Source organism: Carcharodon carcharias, chromosome 20 (genome assembly GCF_017639515.1).
Source record: "Carcharodon carcharias isolate sCarCar2 chromosome 20, sCarCar2.pri, whole genome shotgun sequence".
Taxonomy (NCBI): Eukaryota; Metazoa; Chordata; class Chondrichthyes; order Lamniformes; family Lamnidae; genus Carcharodon; species Carcharodon carcharias.
The window spans coordinates 67,487,127-67,503,897 of record NC_054486.1 but is presented as its reverse complement, the minus strand read 5'-3'; the positions used below and the strand labels follow the sequence as shown (position 1 = coordinate 67,503,897).

The 16,771-nt window shown below is 43.2% G+C and overlaps 1 protein-coding gene across 3 annotated transcripts in view; it reads right to left on the bottom strand.

Annotated features, from left to right (window-relative positions):
* Nucleotides 1-16,771, bottom strand: part of nin (ninein (GSK3B interacting protein)) — a 189,578-nt gene that overhangs the window by 8,783 nt on the left and 164,024 nt on the right. For all 3 annotated transcript variants that reach the window (XM_041214930.1, XM_041214931.1, XM_041214932.1), the window contains exons 23-27: nucleotides 13,532-13,678; nucleotides 12,728-12,907; nucleotides 11,373-11,513; nucleotides 9,813-9,926; nucleotides 1,993-2,193 (exon numbers count right to left, since the gene is read on the bottom strand). In XM_041214930.1, coding sequence (XP_041070864.1) covers nucleotides 1,993-2,193; nucleotides 9,813-9,926; nucleotides 11,373-11,513; nucleotides 12,728-12,907; nucleotides 13,532-13,678 — 783 coding nt within the window. The remainder of the gene's footprint in view (nucleotides 1-1,992; nucleotides 2,194-9,812; nucleotides 9,927-11,372; nucleotides 11,514-12,727; nucleotides 12,908-13,531; nucleotides 13,679-16,771) is intronic.

Below are 16,771 nucleotides of genomic sequence, written 5' to 3'. Positions count from 1 at the left end.
AAATCGGGCAGAAGGACTATGATACAATTAAAGAAATTAGCATAGAAAGGGAGGAGATTCTAAGTGGTCTGGCAGGCTTAAAAGCAGGTAAATCTCCAGGCCAGGATGAAATGTATCCCAGGCTGTTGAGTGAGGCAAGGGAGGAGATAGCATGGGCGCTGGCAATAATTTTCAATACCTCCCTGGCAATAGGAGAGGTGCCAGAGAACTGGAGGACAGCCAATGTGGTACCGTTATTCAAGAAGGGAGGAAGGGATAAACCAGGCAACTACAGGCCAGTCAGTCTAACCTCAGTGGTGGGGAAACAATTGGAAGCAATTCTGAGGGACAGAATTTATCTACACTTGGAGAGGCAGGGGTTAATCAAGGACAGTCAGCATGGTTTTGTTAAGGGGAGGTCATGTCTGACCAATTTATTTGATTGAATTTTTCGAAGAGGTGACCAGATGTGTAGATGAGGGCAATGCATTTGATGCAGTCTACTTGGACTTCAGCAAGGCTTTTGATAAGGTCCTGCATGGGAGACTGATAACGAAGGTAAGAGCCCATGGGATCCAAGGCAATTTGGCAAATTGGATCCAGAATTGGCTGAGTGGCAGAAAGCAGAGGGTGATAGTCGAGGGGTGTTTTTGTGACTGGATGCCTGTGTCCAGTGTGGTTCCACAGTGATCAGTGTTGGGTCCCTTGCTGTTTGTGGTATATATAACTCTCTCTATAGTGCAATCACATCCTTCCTATAATGTGAATTCCAGAACTGCATGCAATACTCTAGCTGTGGCCTAACCAGCATTTTATACGGTTCCAGCATAACCTCCCTGCTCTTATATTCTATGCGTCGGTTAATAAAGACAAGTATCCCATATACCTCCTTAACCACCTTATCTACCTGTCCTGCTACCTTAGATTTAGACTTGAATGTAGAAGGGTTGATCAGTAAGTTTGAGGATGACATGAAAATTGGTAGGGGGGTAAATAATGAGGAGGATAGCCTTAGATTACAGGAGGATATAGATGGGCTGATCAGATGGGCTGATTAGTGGCAAATGGAATTTAATCCGGATAAGTGTGAGGTGATGCACTTGGGCAGGACAAACAAGGCACAGGAATACACGATGAATGGTAGGACCCTGGAAAGTACCGAGGATCAGAAGGACCTTGGTGTGCATGTCCACCGTTCCCTTAACGTAGCAGGACAGGTAGATAAGTTGGTTAAGGAGGCATATGGGAAACTTGCCTTTATTAACCGAGGCATAGAATATAAGAGCAGGAAGGTTATGCTGGAACTGTATAAAATGCTGGTTAGGCCACAGCTAGAGTATTGCGTGCTGTTCTGGAATCCACATCATGTGATTGTACTAGAGAGAGAGTGCAGAGGAGATTTACCAGAATGTTCCCTGGGCTAGAGAGTTTTAGTTATGAGGAGAGATTGGTTTAGACTGGGGTTATTTTCCCTAGAGCAGAGGAAATTGAGGAGGGACATGATTGAGTTGTATAAAATTATGTGGGGCATAGATAGGGTTGACAGGAAAGAACTTTTCCTCTTGATGGAAGGATCAATAACCAGGGGGCATAGATTTAAGGTAAAGGGCAGGAGGTTTAGAGGGGACGTGAGGAAGAATTTTTTCACCCAGAGGGTGGTGGGAATCTGGGACTCACTGTTTGAAAGGGTAGTAGAGGCAGGAACCCTCACAACATTTAAGAAGTATTTGGATGTGCACTTGCGATGCCATGGCATACAAGGCTATAGGCCTAGTGCTGGAAAATAGGATTAGAATAGTTAGGTACTTGTTTGACTGGCGGAGACTTGATGGGCTGAAGGGCCTTCTTCTGTGCAGTAGACCTCAATGAATCTAAACCAACTATCAGAAAATGGTACTACAAATTACATCACCCCAGTAACTTACATTTTTGTGATTATCTGGATTATTTCTAAATGCGCACATAAAGTGATAGGAAGTGCTAGTACAACCTAGATTATAGCTTGATATTTACCTGTTGTGTATTGCATTCCGTGACTTTCTTGTCCAGATGCTCTTGCAGTTGACGGCATTGAACTTCCTCGAGGCTCAGACGTTGCTGGAGCTGTGCTAATTGTTCTTTAGGCACCATGGTACAGACCTGTTCCCGCAGTTGTTGTAGTTCGCAAAGATTCTGTGCCTGGGTAAATGTCAGGCTTGAATTTGACTGTAGCAACTAAGTAAAAAATGCAATAAGAAAATTCACCATTTGTGTGAAGTATTTGAGCGAGTTGCACAATGTCATTTTGATTCGAGTATCTCTTCATCATGCAATTTGAGTCGGTTTATTATTCAAACTTTAAAATGACAACTGAACCCTTAAGTTAAAACTCACCTAGAAATCAAAGACTACACATTAAAAAGATTCTTTGCTATGGAAAATGATATATTTTTGATAAAGCCCAACTTAACTTCTGGTTATTCAAAAGATACATCAGTAAATTCTATAGCATTCTGTTTCTAGAAGAAAATTTTCAAAATGAAATTGCCTTTAGGTTTTCCAGCATTTTCTTTGAAGCTTCAATATGGCCTGTTTTTTAAAAATACTCTATTTACAGATAATTTGGACCTCATGATACAGATGATTATTGTATAGGAATCTTAACTTTCTAAATCCTTCTTCTGATTTCCAGATATGGTACAGAACAAGGAAACCTTTCTCAGATTCCGTTTGTTTTTGGTTCCAGCATAGTTTGCTCACTGCAACCAGATTCTTCTGCTTCTACTAACAGTTAAAATATTCACATTTGTATGTGTTGCTTTCAATTGCATATATACCTGCACACATTCAATGGTGCTCTGGGTTTTGGAGAAAGCTGGTGTTATAATTTTTAAGACTCAACCAAAGATTTCATTTGTGCTCAATATCAAGGAGTACTCACTCCCTACAAGCCAAGTGTGGCTTTGCACATTCAATAAAGCATTACAATCAAAACAAATTACTATCTTCTCTGAACATTTTCCCTGTCACCACTGCCACATAGTATATGGTCATATATGCAGTCTGTAAAGCTAGCAACTAATAGCATAACAAGGCATTATCCATATTTTCACAATGTATTCACTTAAGTGTTTACAATTTTAAAAATTACCCCATAATAATTCAGTGGGTATAGACAACAGCCAGTATAATAACCACACAAGCTAAGAAAGCTCAAAGTGCCTGCTCTGTGCTGAGCAAGCTGATCACTGCCAGAATTGCAAATGGAGACGTACAATTGATCTCAGGACCCAGAATTAGAAATGTAAAAGTGATAGGCCAGGATTTTCTGTGCCTGATCATGACAGGCGTGTTCAGAGAATCTTGCGAGAAGGTCCTAGTCACGTTTCCCAATGACGTAAATCCAGGATAGGATTGACCCCCTCCCCTGGACAATGGCGGGTCGCATTTTCTGCTGTCAAACATCAGGAGCTTAATTTTAATCTCATTATAGCCACACACCAGAATCAAACCCCACCTCAAATTTAAATCCCATGCCAGTGTGATTTCACGGTGGCGTGATTTACAACTGCCTTTAAAAGGCGTGCACCTGATGACCTCAACTTCGAGTGGAACTTGGAGGTGAGTGCATGCAAACTTGTGCAGCGCCCACGATGATCCCAGCGGCTCTGCAGATTCAGGGTTGTGGGGGCACAAGCTAGTCTCCACAGCGGCATCTTCGTGGCTGGCTTGTAGTGCCAGGGCAAGGGTGACAGTGCCGGGGAGAAGGGAACCTTGGGGAAAGGGCTACAAAGTTTGGGGGCGATTCATGGCAGTACCGACTGAGGCTTGAGCATAAACACATGCAGGGCTGCAGGGAGGGGTGGAAGCAAAGGGCTGGGCTAATGCCAAAACACATCAAAGATAAACACTCTGCTGCAGCTGACAGCGTTTGCTTGAGCTCAATTGACATGCTTGGAGTCAGCCTAGTCAAGCAAGTGTGCCCATTCAAGCCGCACTAATTCCTCACAATGCCAATGATTGTCAATTGAGCTCAAGCAAATGTTGTCAGCTGCGGTGGAGTGCTCATATTTGACATGTTTTGGCATTAGCCTGGCCCTTTTCTTCCATCCCTCCCTGCAACCCTGCATGTGTTTGCGCTCAACTTCTCTACTGTTAACTGCTCACATGCACACTCCAAACTCGAATGAATGCAAAGTTGCTGCAGAACCATTGCAAGATTGGACAAGCCTGAGGATCCTGTTGGGAAATGTGGTCATCGAACGCCGATGGAGGGGTGCACACCTCGTCCCTTGCATTATGTTTCAGTTGACATTGAAAAGTCACCGTCATGGTACAAGCAAACCGTGAAGCCTTGGAGTCCAGGTAGGGAAAATACCTGCTTCTGAGATGAGAGTTCAGGATGCAGTTGAGTGGCCAAAGCTGTCGCCACTCAGTCATGTGGTGTGGGGCGGTGCTGGATGTGGGCATGGTGAACCATCATATGGACTAAACACTGCACATCATGTGGTGGCCTGGACTCTCTGGCATACGTTAAAGGGGCCTTGAGAGGCAGGTGCAGGTGATGACTTGACCAAGAGCGGTCCTTAGGAAACAATTACTGACCCTTGCAGCTCTCTCTTTGATACTGCAGTGAGGAGACCATCAGGAAAATGGACTCTTGTGATCTCGCTGTCTGCCTGATTGCTTATGAGCAGGAGAGGAGGAGGAGAAGAATGCAACCAGGGCACCTGGCTCACTTACCTGGTTTATATTTTCTGCGTTTATTTTGCTTTCAGATTTCCAGAATTTGTAGTTTTGTAGGAGGAGCAGAACTGTGAAGACCAAGGGGCGGCAGGGCCTCCTCCGCACACAGAGAATGAACCTCAGAGCCATCTAGCTTTGCTAGACCCAGGATCCACAGACGGCGTATGTGCTATCCGCAGATGATCATGAACTGGTATTACTGACACCTGTGCAAGTCAAGGGAACTGGTCACACATATATGCCAACTTCTGCAGGATTTGGCACCATGGGGACTCGGAGGGCATCCACTGCCAGTGGCATTTGAAGTTATCACTGCACTCCGTTTCTACAGCAGTGGCTCCTTCCAGGGCTCCACTGGGGACCTTTGCGGAATCTCACAAACCTCCACCCACAAATGTATCCAGGAGGACAGGGACACTATTTTTGCCAAGGCACACACCTTTGTCAATTTCAACAGGGATCAGGCAAGCCAGGAAGCAAGAGAGCTGGGATTTGCTTAGATTTCTGGATTCCCACAGGTGCAGGGTGCCATTGACTTCACCCACGTGGCTCTTAAATCTCCCTGGCAAAAAGCAGTCCAGTATGTGAACCACAAAGCCTTCCATCCTCTCAATGTTCAGCATGTCTGCGACCATAATAAAGGGATCATGCAGGTGTGTGCAAGATACCCGGGGAGTGTCCATGACTCGTACATCCTCAGCAGGTCTCAGATCCCTGACATCTTCCAGGGAACACACAAGATGCAGGGTTGCCTCCTGGGGTCAAGGGCTACCCACAAAAGACATCACTGATGACGTGCTTGTGGTGGTCTCAGACCCCTAGTGAGAGAAGGTACAACAAAGCTCATACCACAACCTGGAGTTTGGTTAGGCACACCATTTGCATCCTGAAAATGAGGCTCTGGTGCCTGGACAGATCTAGCAGAGCACTCCAGTACACTCCTCAGAGGACATGGCACAACGTAGTGGCTTGCCGCGCATTACACAACCTGGCGATCCAAAGCGGGGGAGGACCTCGATGATGAGGAGATGTGAGAGCTGCACGCATCCTCTGATGAGGAGGAAGTGGAAGGGAATGTGGGTGATGAGGTCCTAGAAGGTGAGGGTGCAGGTGATAAAGCCATTGCACTGGCCAGACAAGGCAGTCGTAGTCGTGAGGCCCTCATTGTCACAAGATTCCAGGAGGATGATGAGATGCAGTGAGCATACTCCTGAGATCTTCACATTGCACCTGGGAACACCTGACAGGCTAAGAGCAGTGCACATTTGCTCTGTGAAGAGGCTCAGATCATTGAGATGCTTCTGAGAAATAGCAGGCACATGGACTTTAAGACAACTTGATCCTTTGGCAGCCTTCATCACCACAGCTTCAGTTGTCAGGGATGGTGTTGAGAAGAGGGTGAAGCCCTGTCTGCAAGGTGCTGAGAGCACACAGAGAACAACATGGAACCCAGTGATGCTTGGGTATGAGATTCTTGAAGCAAACACAAGCCACATGGAGGTGCACACATTACTAATCCGGTCAGTGACTTTGAAGACAGACAATCACTGTGCTGAATAGGTTCCACTCTGCACAGGGAAGAGACCCTGGAATGCGACAGTAGCCTTTGTTTTGTGCAGGAAACAAGATTTCACATCTGATTGACATGAACACTGCTTAATATAACAAGGAGCCATAGACAAGGAGACATTTTTGGGAGTGTATTTACAATGGTCAACATTAAGTACAAGTGATTAACACCCATACACTTTCTGCAACTAAATCTGCTTGTCCTTTCTAAACCTGCTGCTACGTTTTGGTACTGCCCAGACATCCAAGGCAATGGTGGAGGCAGCCTGCTGACAGCTACACCCTGTCTGTGATAACTTTGGTGGGCGTCCTCTGGAGGGCCGAGACCAGGAGGGCCCAGGCCTCCTTTCAGGGTCTTGCTGTGTTGCAGTGGCACCCTCTTTGGTCTGTTGAGTTGGAGGTGCTGCGGTCACTGATGGATACCTGAAAGTGCCTCAGTGATGAAGTGCAACTCCTGTAGCAGTGCAGGACCAATGTCCTGGACCAAGGTGTCCATGGCGGCTGCTATCCTATCAGCATTGGCCTCAGTGCATTGGCATGCCTGCACTATCACCTCACACTGAAGGCGGTCTCCTCCATCGTGTCTTGCAATCTGAGGATAGCCGCGGACATCCCTTCCTGATGTTCCAGAGCTTGCCTTTGCAACTCCAGCAATTAAGATATAACTCAGTCCAGATGCCCCTCATCTGACCTGGACTCAGCAGATTTCTGGCCTCCAGCAGTCCTCAGAGCGCCGGAAACCTGGGAAGTCCCTGCCTCTGCCTGTTGTGCATCAGACAGTGTGCTCACCAGATTGTAAACCTGAGGTTACTCTAGAACTAGGCCCCACTGAGATGTGTGTCTCTGCGCTGGTGGAGGATGTGGGTGAGCGCTGCGATGAGTCTTCAATGTTGGTGTGTGCAGATTCCTCCTCCGTGATATCCTCAGGCTGGAGTCGAGGACCTGGCATGTGGACCCCCTTGGCTGCTTCCCAGATGTGCCTGCAAAAGCAAGGAGAGATAATTGATGCATGGCAGGGGACTGCGGAACAGGGGACCTCACTCGCGGCATGGTTGTCTGATGGATTTTGCACTGCTGAATCCTCAGTTGGTTGAGCGCCGCTGACCTCACCGTCAGCACAGCAACAGTCCAGATGGTCGCCGGCCGGCTTGATGGCTTTATTTTCAAAGTCTGCGAGGACCTTAATGTCAGCCATTCCTCCACCAGTCTGCAACCTCTCCCTTTTGTTGTGTGGCAGCTTGTCCTGCATGAATGTAGATGGAGAGTGTAAGCAGGACGCCTGCCAGGCCAGATGAAAAGGTTAAGGTAAAGGTGGGTGCTGAGTGGTACCCATGGACGGGATGAGGACACAATCCACAGAGCAGATGAAGGTGTGAGAGAGAGAATGAATGCTAATGTCCCTTGAACAGGCAGTGAGTGAGATCCCTGTGGAAGAATGATTTACCCTGGCAGAATGGAGGAGATCATTCATCCTCTTTCGGTACTGGGTAGCTGTCCTCTTTTGATGTTGACCACCGCTGCCATTGCCTCCTATGCTGGATTGGTGGTCTTTGCCTAGAGAGGGGGTAGAGACATCATGGTGGGCCTCCGCTGCATACAGTAGGCGTTTGAGGGAGGTGTCGCTAAATTTGGGGGCAGCACTTTTCCTCCCTTTGGCAGCCATGTCTTTCCAGCAGCTTCCGATCCCTCAGCGAGTGCTAGCTCTTTAAATATGGTTCCCGAATTATTGTAAACTTGAGGTCACTATAGGGTGGGCAAATCAGAGGCCGTACTGCCAACAATCTGATGTGAAACCCATGCCTTTGCATTTTTTCCAAAGTGCCACACGATCTGGTGGAAGCAGCTGCCATTGCTGTCAGCGGGTCCAATGCTGCTTACCCTGCCTGATTTTGGACTTTTGCCGATTTCTGGGACGATTCTGCCCATTGTGTTCCACATACCTATTAGCAGAAACTTTAACTGATATACCAACTTTAATGTAAAAAGATCCCATGAGGCTTTATGCAGAGGTTTACTCAAATAAATAATACATGTAAAGATATATTATATATAAGGAACTAATGCGGAGCCTGCATGAAAGCTAATTAAGACCTCAGTTAGAGTAGTGTGTGCAGCACTTGGCTTCAAACTACAGCAATGATATTGAGACTTTAGAGAGATACAATACAGATTCACCATGGCGCTACCTGGTATGGAGAAATAGAAATATTATGAAGAACGTGAAAAATAGTGCATTTTTCATTAGAACAAACAGCTATTATGGCAGTATGAGAAAAGTGATTAAAATTTTGAAAGGATAGGATAGGGTAGATAAAAGCAACTGTTTCAACAGTTGAGGGATCTAGAATGGGAAGTTATATATACAGGGTCAAATGTACGAAATTTAGAACAAAGAGCAGGAGCAATTTCTTTACAAAGAGTTGTGCAGGAATTTACCTGCAGAGTTATTGACTGAGGCAAAAACTAAGTCAAGATTCAACATTCGATTGGACAGCTGAATGAATGAAATAAGGATGAAGGGAACAGAATGGGTAAATTGTGATCAATATTATTTTCTGATATGAAGGATAAATGCTCACACAGATGGGTTGGAATGAATGGCTTGTTTTCATATTTTAACATCTGTCTATTCCTTTGTTTGAAATTATAAACCATTCAGGATCACAACTTTCAGCTAGTTTTATTAAGAATTAGTCAGATTGGAGTAAAAGGATAAAAAGTAATTTTAAAATTGATTCCATTGAGCTGGGATTTTACGGTCAGTGGTGAAGCAATGTGCTCAGTGCTGATCTTGAAGAAAATTGCTCGCAAGGATCTAGCGGACATCCCTTTCCCCAATGGCAATGTAAATGTGGCACCAGGTCAAGGGAATCTCCGGGCATCCAGCAGCAGTGGTGTCAGTAAGCAGTATAAGCAGCCTATCATATTCAAATGTTTGCACAGATAGCAAACCAAAGTTAAAAGTACTGATTATCCTTCACTTTTAATTTCAATTCTGCAATAGTGAAATAAGTGATTGATTGGATTAAGATAGAAGCTAAAATAAAATTAAAATTTTTATTTTTTTTATTTTAAAATTGTATTTTTAAAAAATTATAATGGAGAAATTTGGCATTCTACAAAAATAAAATTAGCTTTTCAGGGCCAGTGAGGGTGTTTGATAGTAATTAACAACTTAATACGCTAGTTAAAAAAATCCAGTCACACCCCATTCAATAAGGAGTAAATTTTCAGGACTTTTACAACCAGACTGATGGTGTAAAAGTAGAAGTTATCATCAATTTACTGCTTAAGGATTACACTCGGTGTGGGGCGCGTGGGAGGGAGCAGCGTGGGGAGGGTGTCTTCAACAACATACACTCTGTAGGAGCGTTGATCATTGAAAGCAACTTCTGGATTTCTGTTATTCTGTGCATGTGTGGACTCCTGAAGTTATCATCAGCCCTGTGGAGCAATTGTGGCGAATGCTGACAGTTTCACCGTCACCTGCTATTGCAAAATCCAAGCCATCATATTTTTCTCAGTTTCATAGTGCATACCTTGTCACTAGTCTCCACTAATTGGTTCTCCAAGCTTGCCTGTTTCTTTTGTAGCATTTCATTCTCCACACTGAGGACTTTCAGTTCGTGTTCAAGTGAGGATATCAGATTAGTCTGTTAAGAGAATTAGTTCTGTGTCAGGAATGGAGACTACACTGAACTCAAGAAGAAATTATTTGATTTTGGCACAACATTCTGATTTGGCTTCTGACTGAATGCATAGTGGTGTCAGGATCTTAAAGTAACAAATCAGCTTTATTGAAGATACATTTTTATCCTTTCTTGATGTTCAAACTATTTTAATAACATGTTAACACATTTAATTTTAGCTGGCATGCAGAAACATTTCAAAAGCAGACAAGTAAACTTCATCACAAGTTTTTGCTTGCCCTCTCAACTCCCTTTCATTCAAGTTCTCAAGCACATAAATTTCACCCTATACAACTGCAACTATAACACACTAGCACATTTGGATCTCTTTGCACTGTTTAATAGGATCAATTATTATATGCCTCTCCACTGCTTCTCCTCTATGGTCCATTGTAAAATTATCCTTTATTATATATATTCCTACCTATCCCCAGTGAAATTAGTCATTTCCTGCAATGGTTGCAATGTCAGGACTGTCACCTTCGGTATACACCAACACTATATCCATAACCATACCTTACTTCATATTAATATACATATCTTCATAATACACCATTAAACAAGGGTTTAGTATACCAATAACAAACAAGCTTAGTCATCACCCACGATTATATGATTCAACTTGTCTGTTTATCCAGCACAAAGTCTCAGATAAGCAGAGCTTTGTCCAGCCATTATGTTTGGCTTCTATTAGAAGGTTTGCACCTCAAGTGCTGATTCCATCTCCATTCCTGATAGTTCACAACTTTGTATTTTTGCTAACCCTGACCTCATATTTGATCCACTACCAAGAATACATTTTCAGTACTGGAATACCACTTTCCCATCCCCAATTCACCCCACTGCCACCAAAACTCTTATCAGAGCAGTTGATATCTTGAGATCTATTTCTTAATGGTCTTCGTGATAGCCTACGCAGATTTACCATTGCATAAAATTCCAACTCATCCAAGAATCTGTGGCCTCTCTCCTGCACGGAGTCCCAAATCCCTACCGCCCTTGTACCTCACCAAATTTCACTGGTTCCCAGTTTTACAGCATTACTCAATTCACAATCCTTGTTTCAGTCTCAAAATTCTACCTGACCTCTTAAAAAAAAAACCTTTCTGCAATATGTCACAGCACCCATTCCACTTATCCAACTTTTATCTGGCAAGAGTCTTACGTTCCCTCTACCCCACCATTCATTGCCACTCCATGTTGAAGCCCTCTTTGCCTTGCCACCATTGCTCACTCCCTCAAGTCTTTTCGAAGCTTGCCTCTTGGATCACATTTTTCTGCTCAGTGTTCACCCAATCTTCTGTAAAGTGACTTGGGGCACTGTTACATGATAGGTCTAAGCCATTTTTCTACACTCTAAGCTAATCATAAAACAGTGATATTGAATTCCTCATTATTTTCATACCCTACCTTCTTGTTGAGCTCTTTCTGAATCTGATCATAATCCCTCTTCAGACAGAGTTTCTCCTGTTCAGCAGCTTTCAACATGGTAGACTTGTTATAGAGTTTCTGGTGTTTGAGTGTTAAAATTGCAGCTTCCAGATGTTTGATCTGTGAAAAAGAGAAAAAAACATGCAATCTTATCATTTGCAAATTTCAACCAAGGCCCAATTTGTTGCCAATTCATTATTACATGTAGTCTTGTTATACAAAATTCATTGCTAAAAACGTGTATTGGCCATTGTGATAGCTTCATGGTCCCGTCACTGATGTTAACTTTCAATTCCAGATTTTTAAAAAAAATAATTGAATTTAAACTCCCACCAGCTGCCACAGATTTTAACCTGTGTCCCCAGAACATAAGGCTAAACCTCAGGATTATTAATCCAATGACATTACTTTACAGGGCAGACAGTGGTGTGGTGGTAAAGTGGAGAGGAGGAAGGATTTAAGGAGGGAATCCCAGAAAGTAGGGCCATGATTGCTGAAGACCTCGCCACCAATGGCAAAACCAAGAGCGGGACAAAAGGCCAGAGTTACAGAATCGAAGGGTATAGGCATTGACAGCAGGTTGAACGAGATTGCAAAGGTAAGACAGAAGCAATGAGGTGATGGTGAAATGTGAAGATGACAGTACACAGATGATTTTAGATTAAATTAATTTAAACTAAATTAGGGGCTAGTGCTCCAATGTATATTGAGGCTCGGATTTTCTGTCTGGCGTCAGGCATGTTCGGTGGTGTGAGTGGACAATATGGCAGAATCAGTTTCACAATGGCGTGAAACCAGTTTGTGATCAACCGCTCAGCTCTCTGACGGTGGGGCGCGTTTCCTGCAATTGGATGTCAGGAACCTCATTGTAATACATCTGGATATCATTATTAGGTCAGCCTGCTGGACTCATCCCCCCCATATCTGCCCTCAGCAACCCTCCCCCACTGCCTTCCGGGGCCTGTATGACTGGGCCCTGAACCCTACTCGGCTGGTTGTGAGGGCATATGTCCATCTATGCATCCTCTTCATCCAGGTGCTGCTCCAACAGTGGCCACCACTTCGAGTGGTGCTGCTGAGCTGCCAGCCCTTTGATTGGGCTTACAGGTCTTAGGGGCAGACTTCCATCCTTAATTGGAATGCAGGCCTGGAGGCTGTCACTTGATTGGCTCTCACCCACAAAATGCAACCATATGTCCCGCAGCCCACTGAAGCAGGATTGAGCCCCTGCTTGATTCTGGCCCCAGCGGCAGAACCCCCTGCCTCCTTGGAAAAATCCAGGCCTGTGAAGTCAATCAAGGTTCAGGAAACTGTTGGTTTATTTTCTCAATTACCTTCCCCCTTGCCTGCTGTAGCTCTCCTTTTGTGTGCTGTCCCTCTTTCTGCAGCCTCTCATTTTCCTGCCGTAGAAATTTCTGTTCCTCCTCCACCAGTCGAGCCAGATCATCCTGGTAAAACATTTTCTTCTGGTGGTGAAAATCTGCAGAATGTAAAGTCAGCTCTAGCACCTGATTCTGAAAGTCACAGAAAGGAAACATACACTTATATAAATCATCAGAAATGCTTTCTTTGTGATAGTTTTGAAATAGGCAGAGACAAGTTATTTGTTATTTTTTTCTCCTCCTCTTTTTCATTTATCACCATGACAACCGGTTCCTGAAATGCACACGATTGCAGCTTGATGTGCCTCAATCTTGGATTATCTATTGCCTACCTATGAAAGAGAAGGGGAAAAGAGGCTGGGTTTATGAAGTGACTTTATTCGAATGTGAATTTCATTGGGGGAAGGACGTGATTGGGCCTGGTTATGATGTTCCCACTGGCACTTTTTTGTATAAGTTCAGTAACAAAGAAGTTACATTTAGCTGAATATCAGAAGACATCTGGTATTATACCCTATTACAGCAAATGTCAGCATTTGGACTAAAATGTCAGGAAGGTGAGGATTAACTGAATAAAGTTCTCATTGCAATTTACACTTAGCCTTAGATTGGATTTCTTTTCAAAAATGTCCAATACATTAATGCTAACTTCATCTGTATGCATGCGCTCACACACACAAAGTTATACACACATCAAACTTGTTTAAAAATGTTATAGACTGAAAGAATTCAGATAATATTTAAATTGAGTTATACCTTATCTTTGGTGGTCTGTAGCTCTTTGTGCAATGACATCACTTCCTGTTTCAATGCCTCATTTTCCTGTTGAGCGACACGGAAGTCTGATTTCAATTTTGCAGTTTGGAGGTTGATACTTTGTAAACTTTCCTCCAGACTCTGTATCTAAAAATATAAAATATCTACTGTGACAAAATGTAAATCTTAAATTCAGCAAATAAAATTGTCTTTCATTATAACCTGCCACAGTCTGTCTATCGCAAATATAAGGCATGCTTCTTATGGTCAATGTTACATTTGCTCCTGTGTTGAGGTATTCCACCTTGCTCTTCAGTACACAACAAAAATTTTTTTTATTCATTCATGGGATGTGGGCTTCGCTAGCTGGGCTAGCATTTATTGCCCATCCTTAGCTGCCCTTGCGAAGGTGATGGTGAGCTGCCTTCTTGAACTGCTGCCTTCTTGAACAGTCCATGTGGTGTGTGCTGGGGAGGGAGTTCAAGGATTTTAACCCAGCGACAGTGAAGGAACGGCAATATATTTCCAAGTTAGGATGATGAGTATTTGGAGGGGAACTTCCAGGTGGTGGTGTTCTCATCTATCTGCTGCTCTTGCCCTTGTCCTTCTAGATGGTAGTGGTCGTGGGTTTGGAAGGTGCTGTCTAAGGATTCTTGGTGAATTCCTGCAGTGTATCTTGTAGATGGAACACACTACTGCTAATGTGCATCGGTGGTAGAGGGAGTGAATGTTTGTGGATGTGTTGCCAATCAAGTGGGGTGCTTTGTCCTGGACAGTGTCAAGCTTCTTTCATTTGTCATGGAGAGACTAATGTCTATAATATTGATGGAATTATTTTTTAAAATATAGAGTTTTAGTGGGCTCTGAGTCTATGTGTTTGTCTATGTGTGTCTTAATTCGATTAAAGCCAGCTAGTTTGGGTGCTTTGATATATAAAAAGTAGGTGGTTTGAAATGATAATTAGATAAACATGGGGAAGTTTAGAAACATAGGTGTTATGGGGGCAATTTACATTTTTAAATAAACCATTCAAAAGAATGGGTGAAATCTTGCACCTATTTAGAAGAATCCAGGCGGTGTGTTTATTTTTTTTTCCAGCTTACTAATAAAATGGGTGGAATCAAAGGATGTTATTGTTAAAGAGGTAAAATTAAAAACCTGGTAATACAATGGAAAATTTACATTCAAAGAGAGAAATATGTATAAAGGAGAAAGGAGACTGTATGTAAGGCAGAGGCATTTTAAGATCCAGCATGTTAACCTCAAGTCTGTCTGCAAGGAACCAGAGCTGAAAGAAACTCATTTTGAATGTGACTGTCCATGGTGAGCTCTGCCAGGTGATTCTTTAAATCTATGAGTTTTACTGTTGCCTTAATGGGGGTATAACTGAGAGTCAGATTAATTAGGTGATTTTTGTAGTTATTATAGTAGTAATTTTGTAGACATATGTATGTGCTTACAATTTTTCTTTTATTAATATATGCTTAATTTAGTTTTATTAAAAAAAACCACTTGAGACTTGGTGGTCTTATTACTACTGAATTCAAAGCCTGCATCTTGAAACATACAATTTGCAAAAAGTGGGTAATGGCAGTTGTTTCAAGTTTCCCTCTGGGATTTGAGCAACTTAGACTTTACCATCGGCTGTGTCATAATGTATTCCTTTAAGTGCAATTTCCTAGGAATGATCCAGTAACACAATGCTGCTAACCAGCTTAAAGCTGTACCCCAAACTTTTGCCACACTGGGCAAGTACTAAGTGGAAACAAGATATTTTCTGATGGATTTGAGGAGAAAGAGTAGTCAACACACCTTCCTCTCAGGCATTCAAACTTGGGCTGATAAATGGCAAGTAACATTTGCACCACACAAATGCCAGGCAATAACCATTCCAATATGAGCATCTAACCATCTCCTTTGACATTCAACAGCATTACCATCCCCGAATCCTGCACCATCAACATCCTGGGTGGGTCACCATTGATCAGAAACTTAACTGTATCAGCCCTATAAATGCTGTAGTTATAAAGTAGTTTAGAGGCTAGATATTCTTCAGCAAGTAACTTACCTCTTGACTCCCCAAAATCTTTCCACAGCTACAAGGTACAAGTCAGGAGTATGATGGAATACTCTCTATTCATTTGGATGAGTGCCGCTTCAACAACTTTCAAGAAACTTGACACCCTCTATCACAAAGCAGTTGACATGATTGGTGTCTAATCCATCAACTTAAACATTTACTCCCTCTGCCATCTGTGCGCAGTGGCTGCAGAGTGTACCATCTACAAAATACACTGCAACAACTCGCCAAGGTTTCTTTGTCAGCACCGTCTAAACCCATGACTTCTATCACCTAGAAGAACAAAGCTGCAGGCACATGGGAACACCACCGCCTGTAAAGTTCCTCTCTGAGTTACACACCACCCTGACTGTTAAATCAAAATCCTGGGGTTCTTTACCTAACAGCACTGTGGCACAATGATTCCTCTAAGCTGTGCTGCCTAAATGTGCTGTGCAGAGAACAGGCCATGCATAACCAATGTTCCCTTACTATGCACACATGCTTGGCAAGATCGTGCAGTGCGACAAACTGACCATGCACAGCAAATAGAAATTAGATGAAACATTGCTGTGAGTGTACCTTCACTACATGGACTGCAGTGGTTCAAGAAGTTCACTACCACCTTCTCAAGTGCAAATAGGGATGGGCGAAAAGTGCTGGCTAGGTCAACCCATGAACAACTAAAAAATAACCTGGTAACTCTGGAAGATGCCTGAAAAGCAAGCCCCCTGCCTGTTATTTTGGTTGCGGAGAAATACAGAAAGTGAAGGAATTAAAGAAATGGCAATATAACTAAAATTACATTTTTCTCGTATCTCCTTACAGTTCATCTGCACTCATAACAAAGTAAATGAATTGACAGCGCACATTGAAGTAAAGAAGAATGATCTGATAGCCATTACAGAGATGTGGCTGCAGAATGAGAAGGATTGGGTTCTGAATATTGAAGGGTGTTTGATATTCAATAAGAATAGGAAGCTAGGTAAAGGTGGAGGGGTAGCACTATTAATCAAAGAGGGCAACTGTGCAATGGTTAGAGATGACCTTGATTCTGAAGATCAGGATGTACAATCAGTTTGGGTGGAGATGAGGAATAGTAGGGGAATGAAGTCACTAGTGGGAGTGGTCTACAGGCCCCCTAACAGTAACCACAATGTAGGACAAAATATACAAGAAGA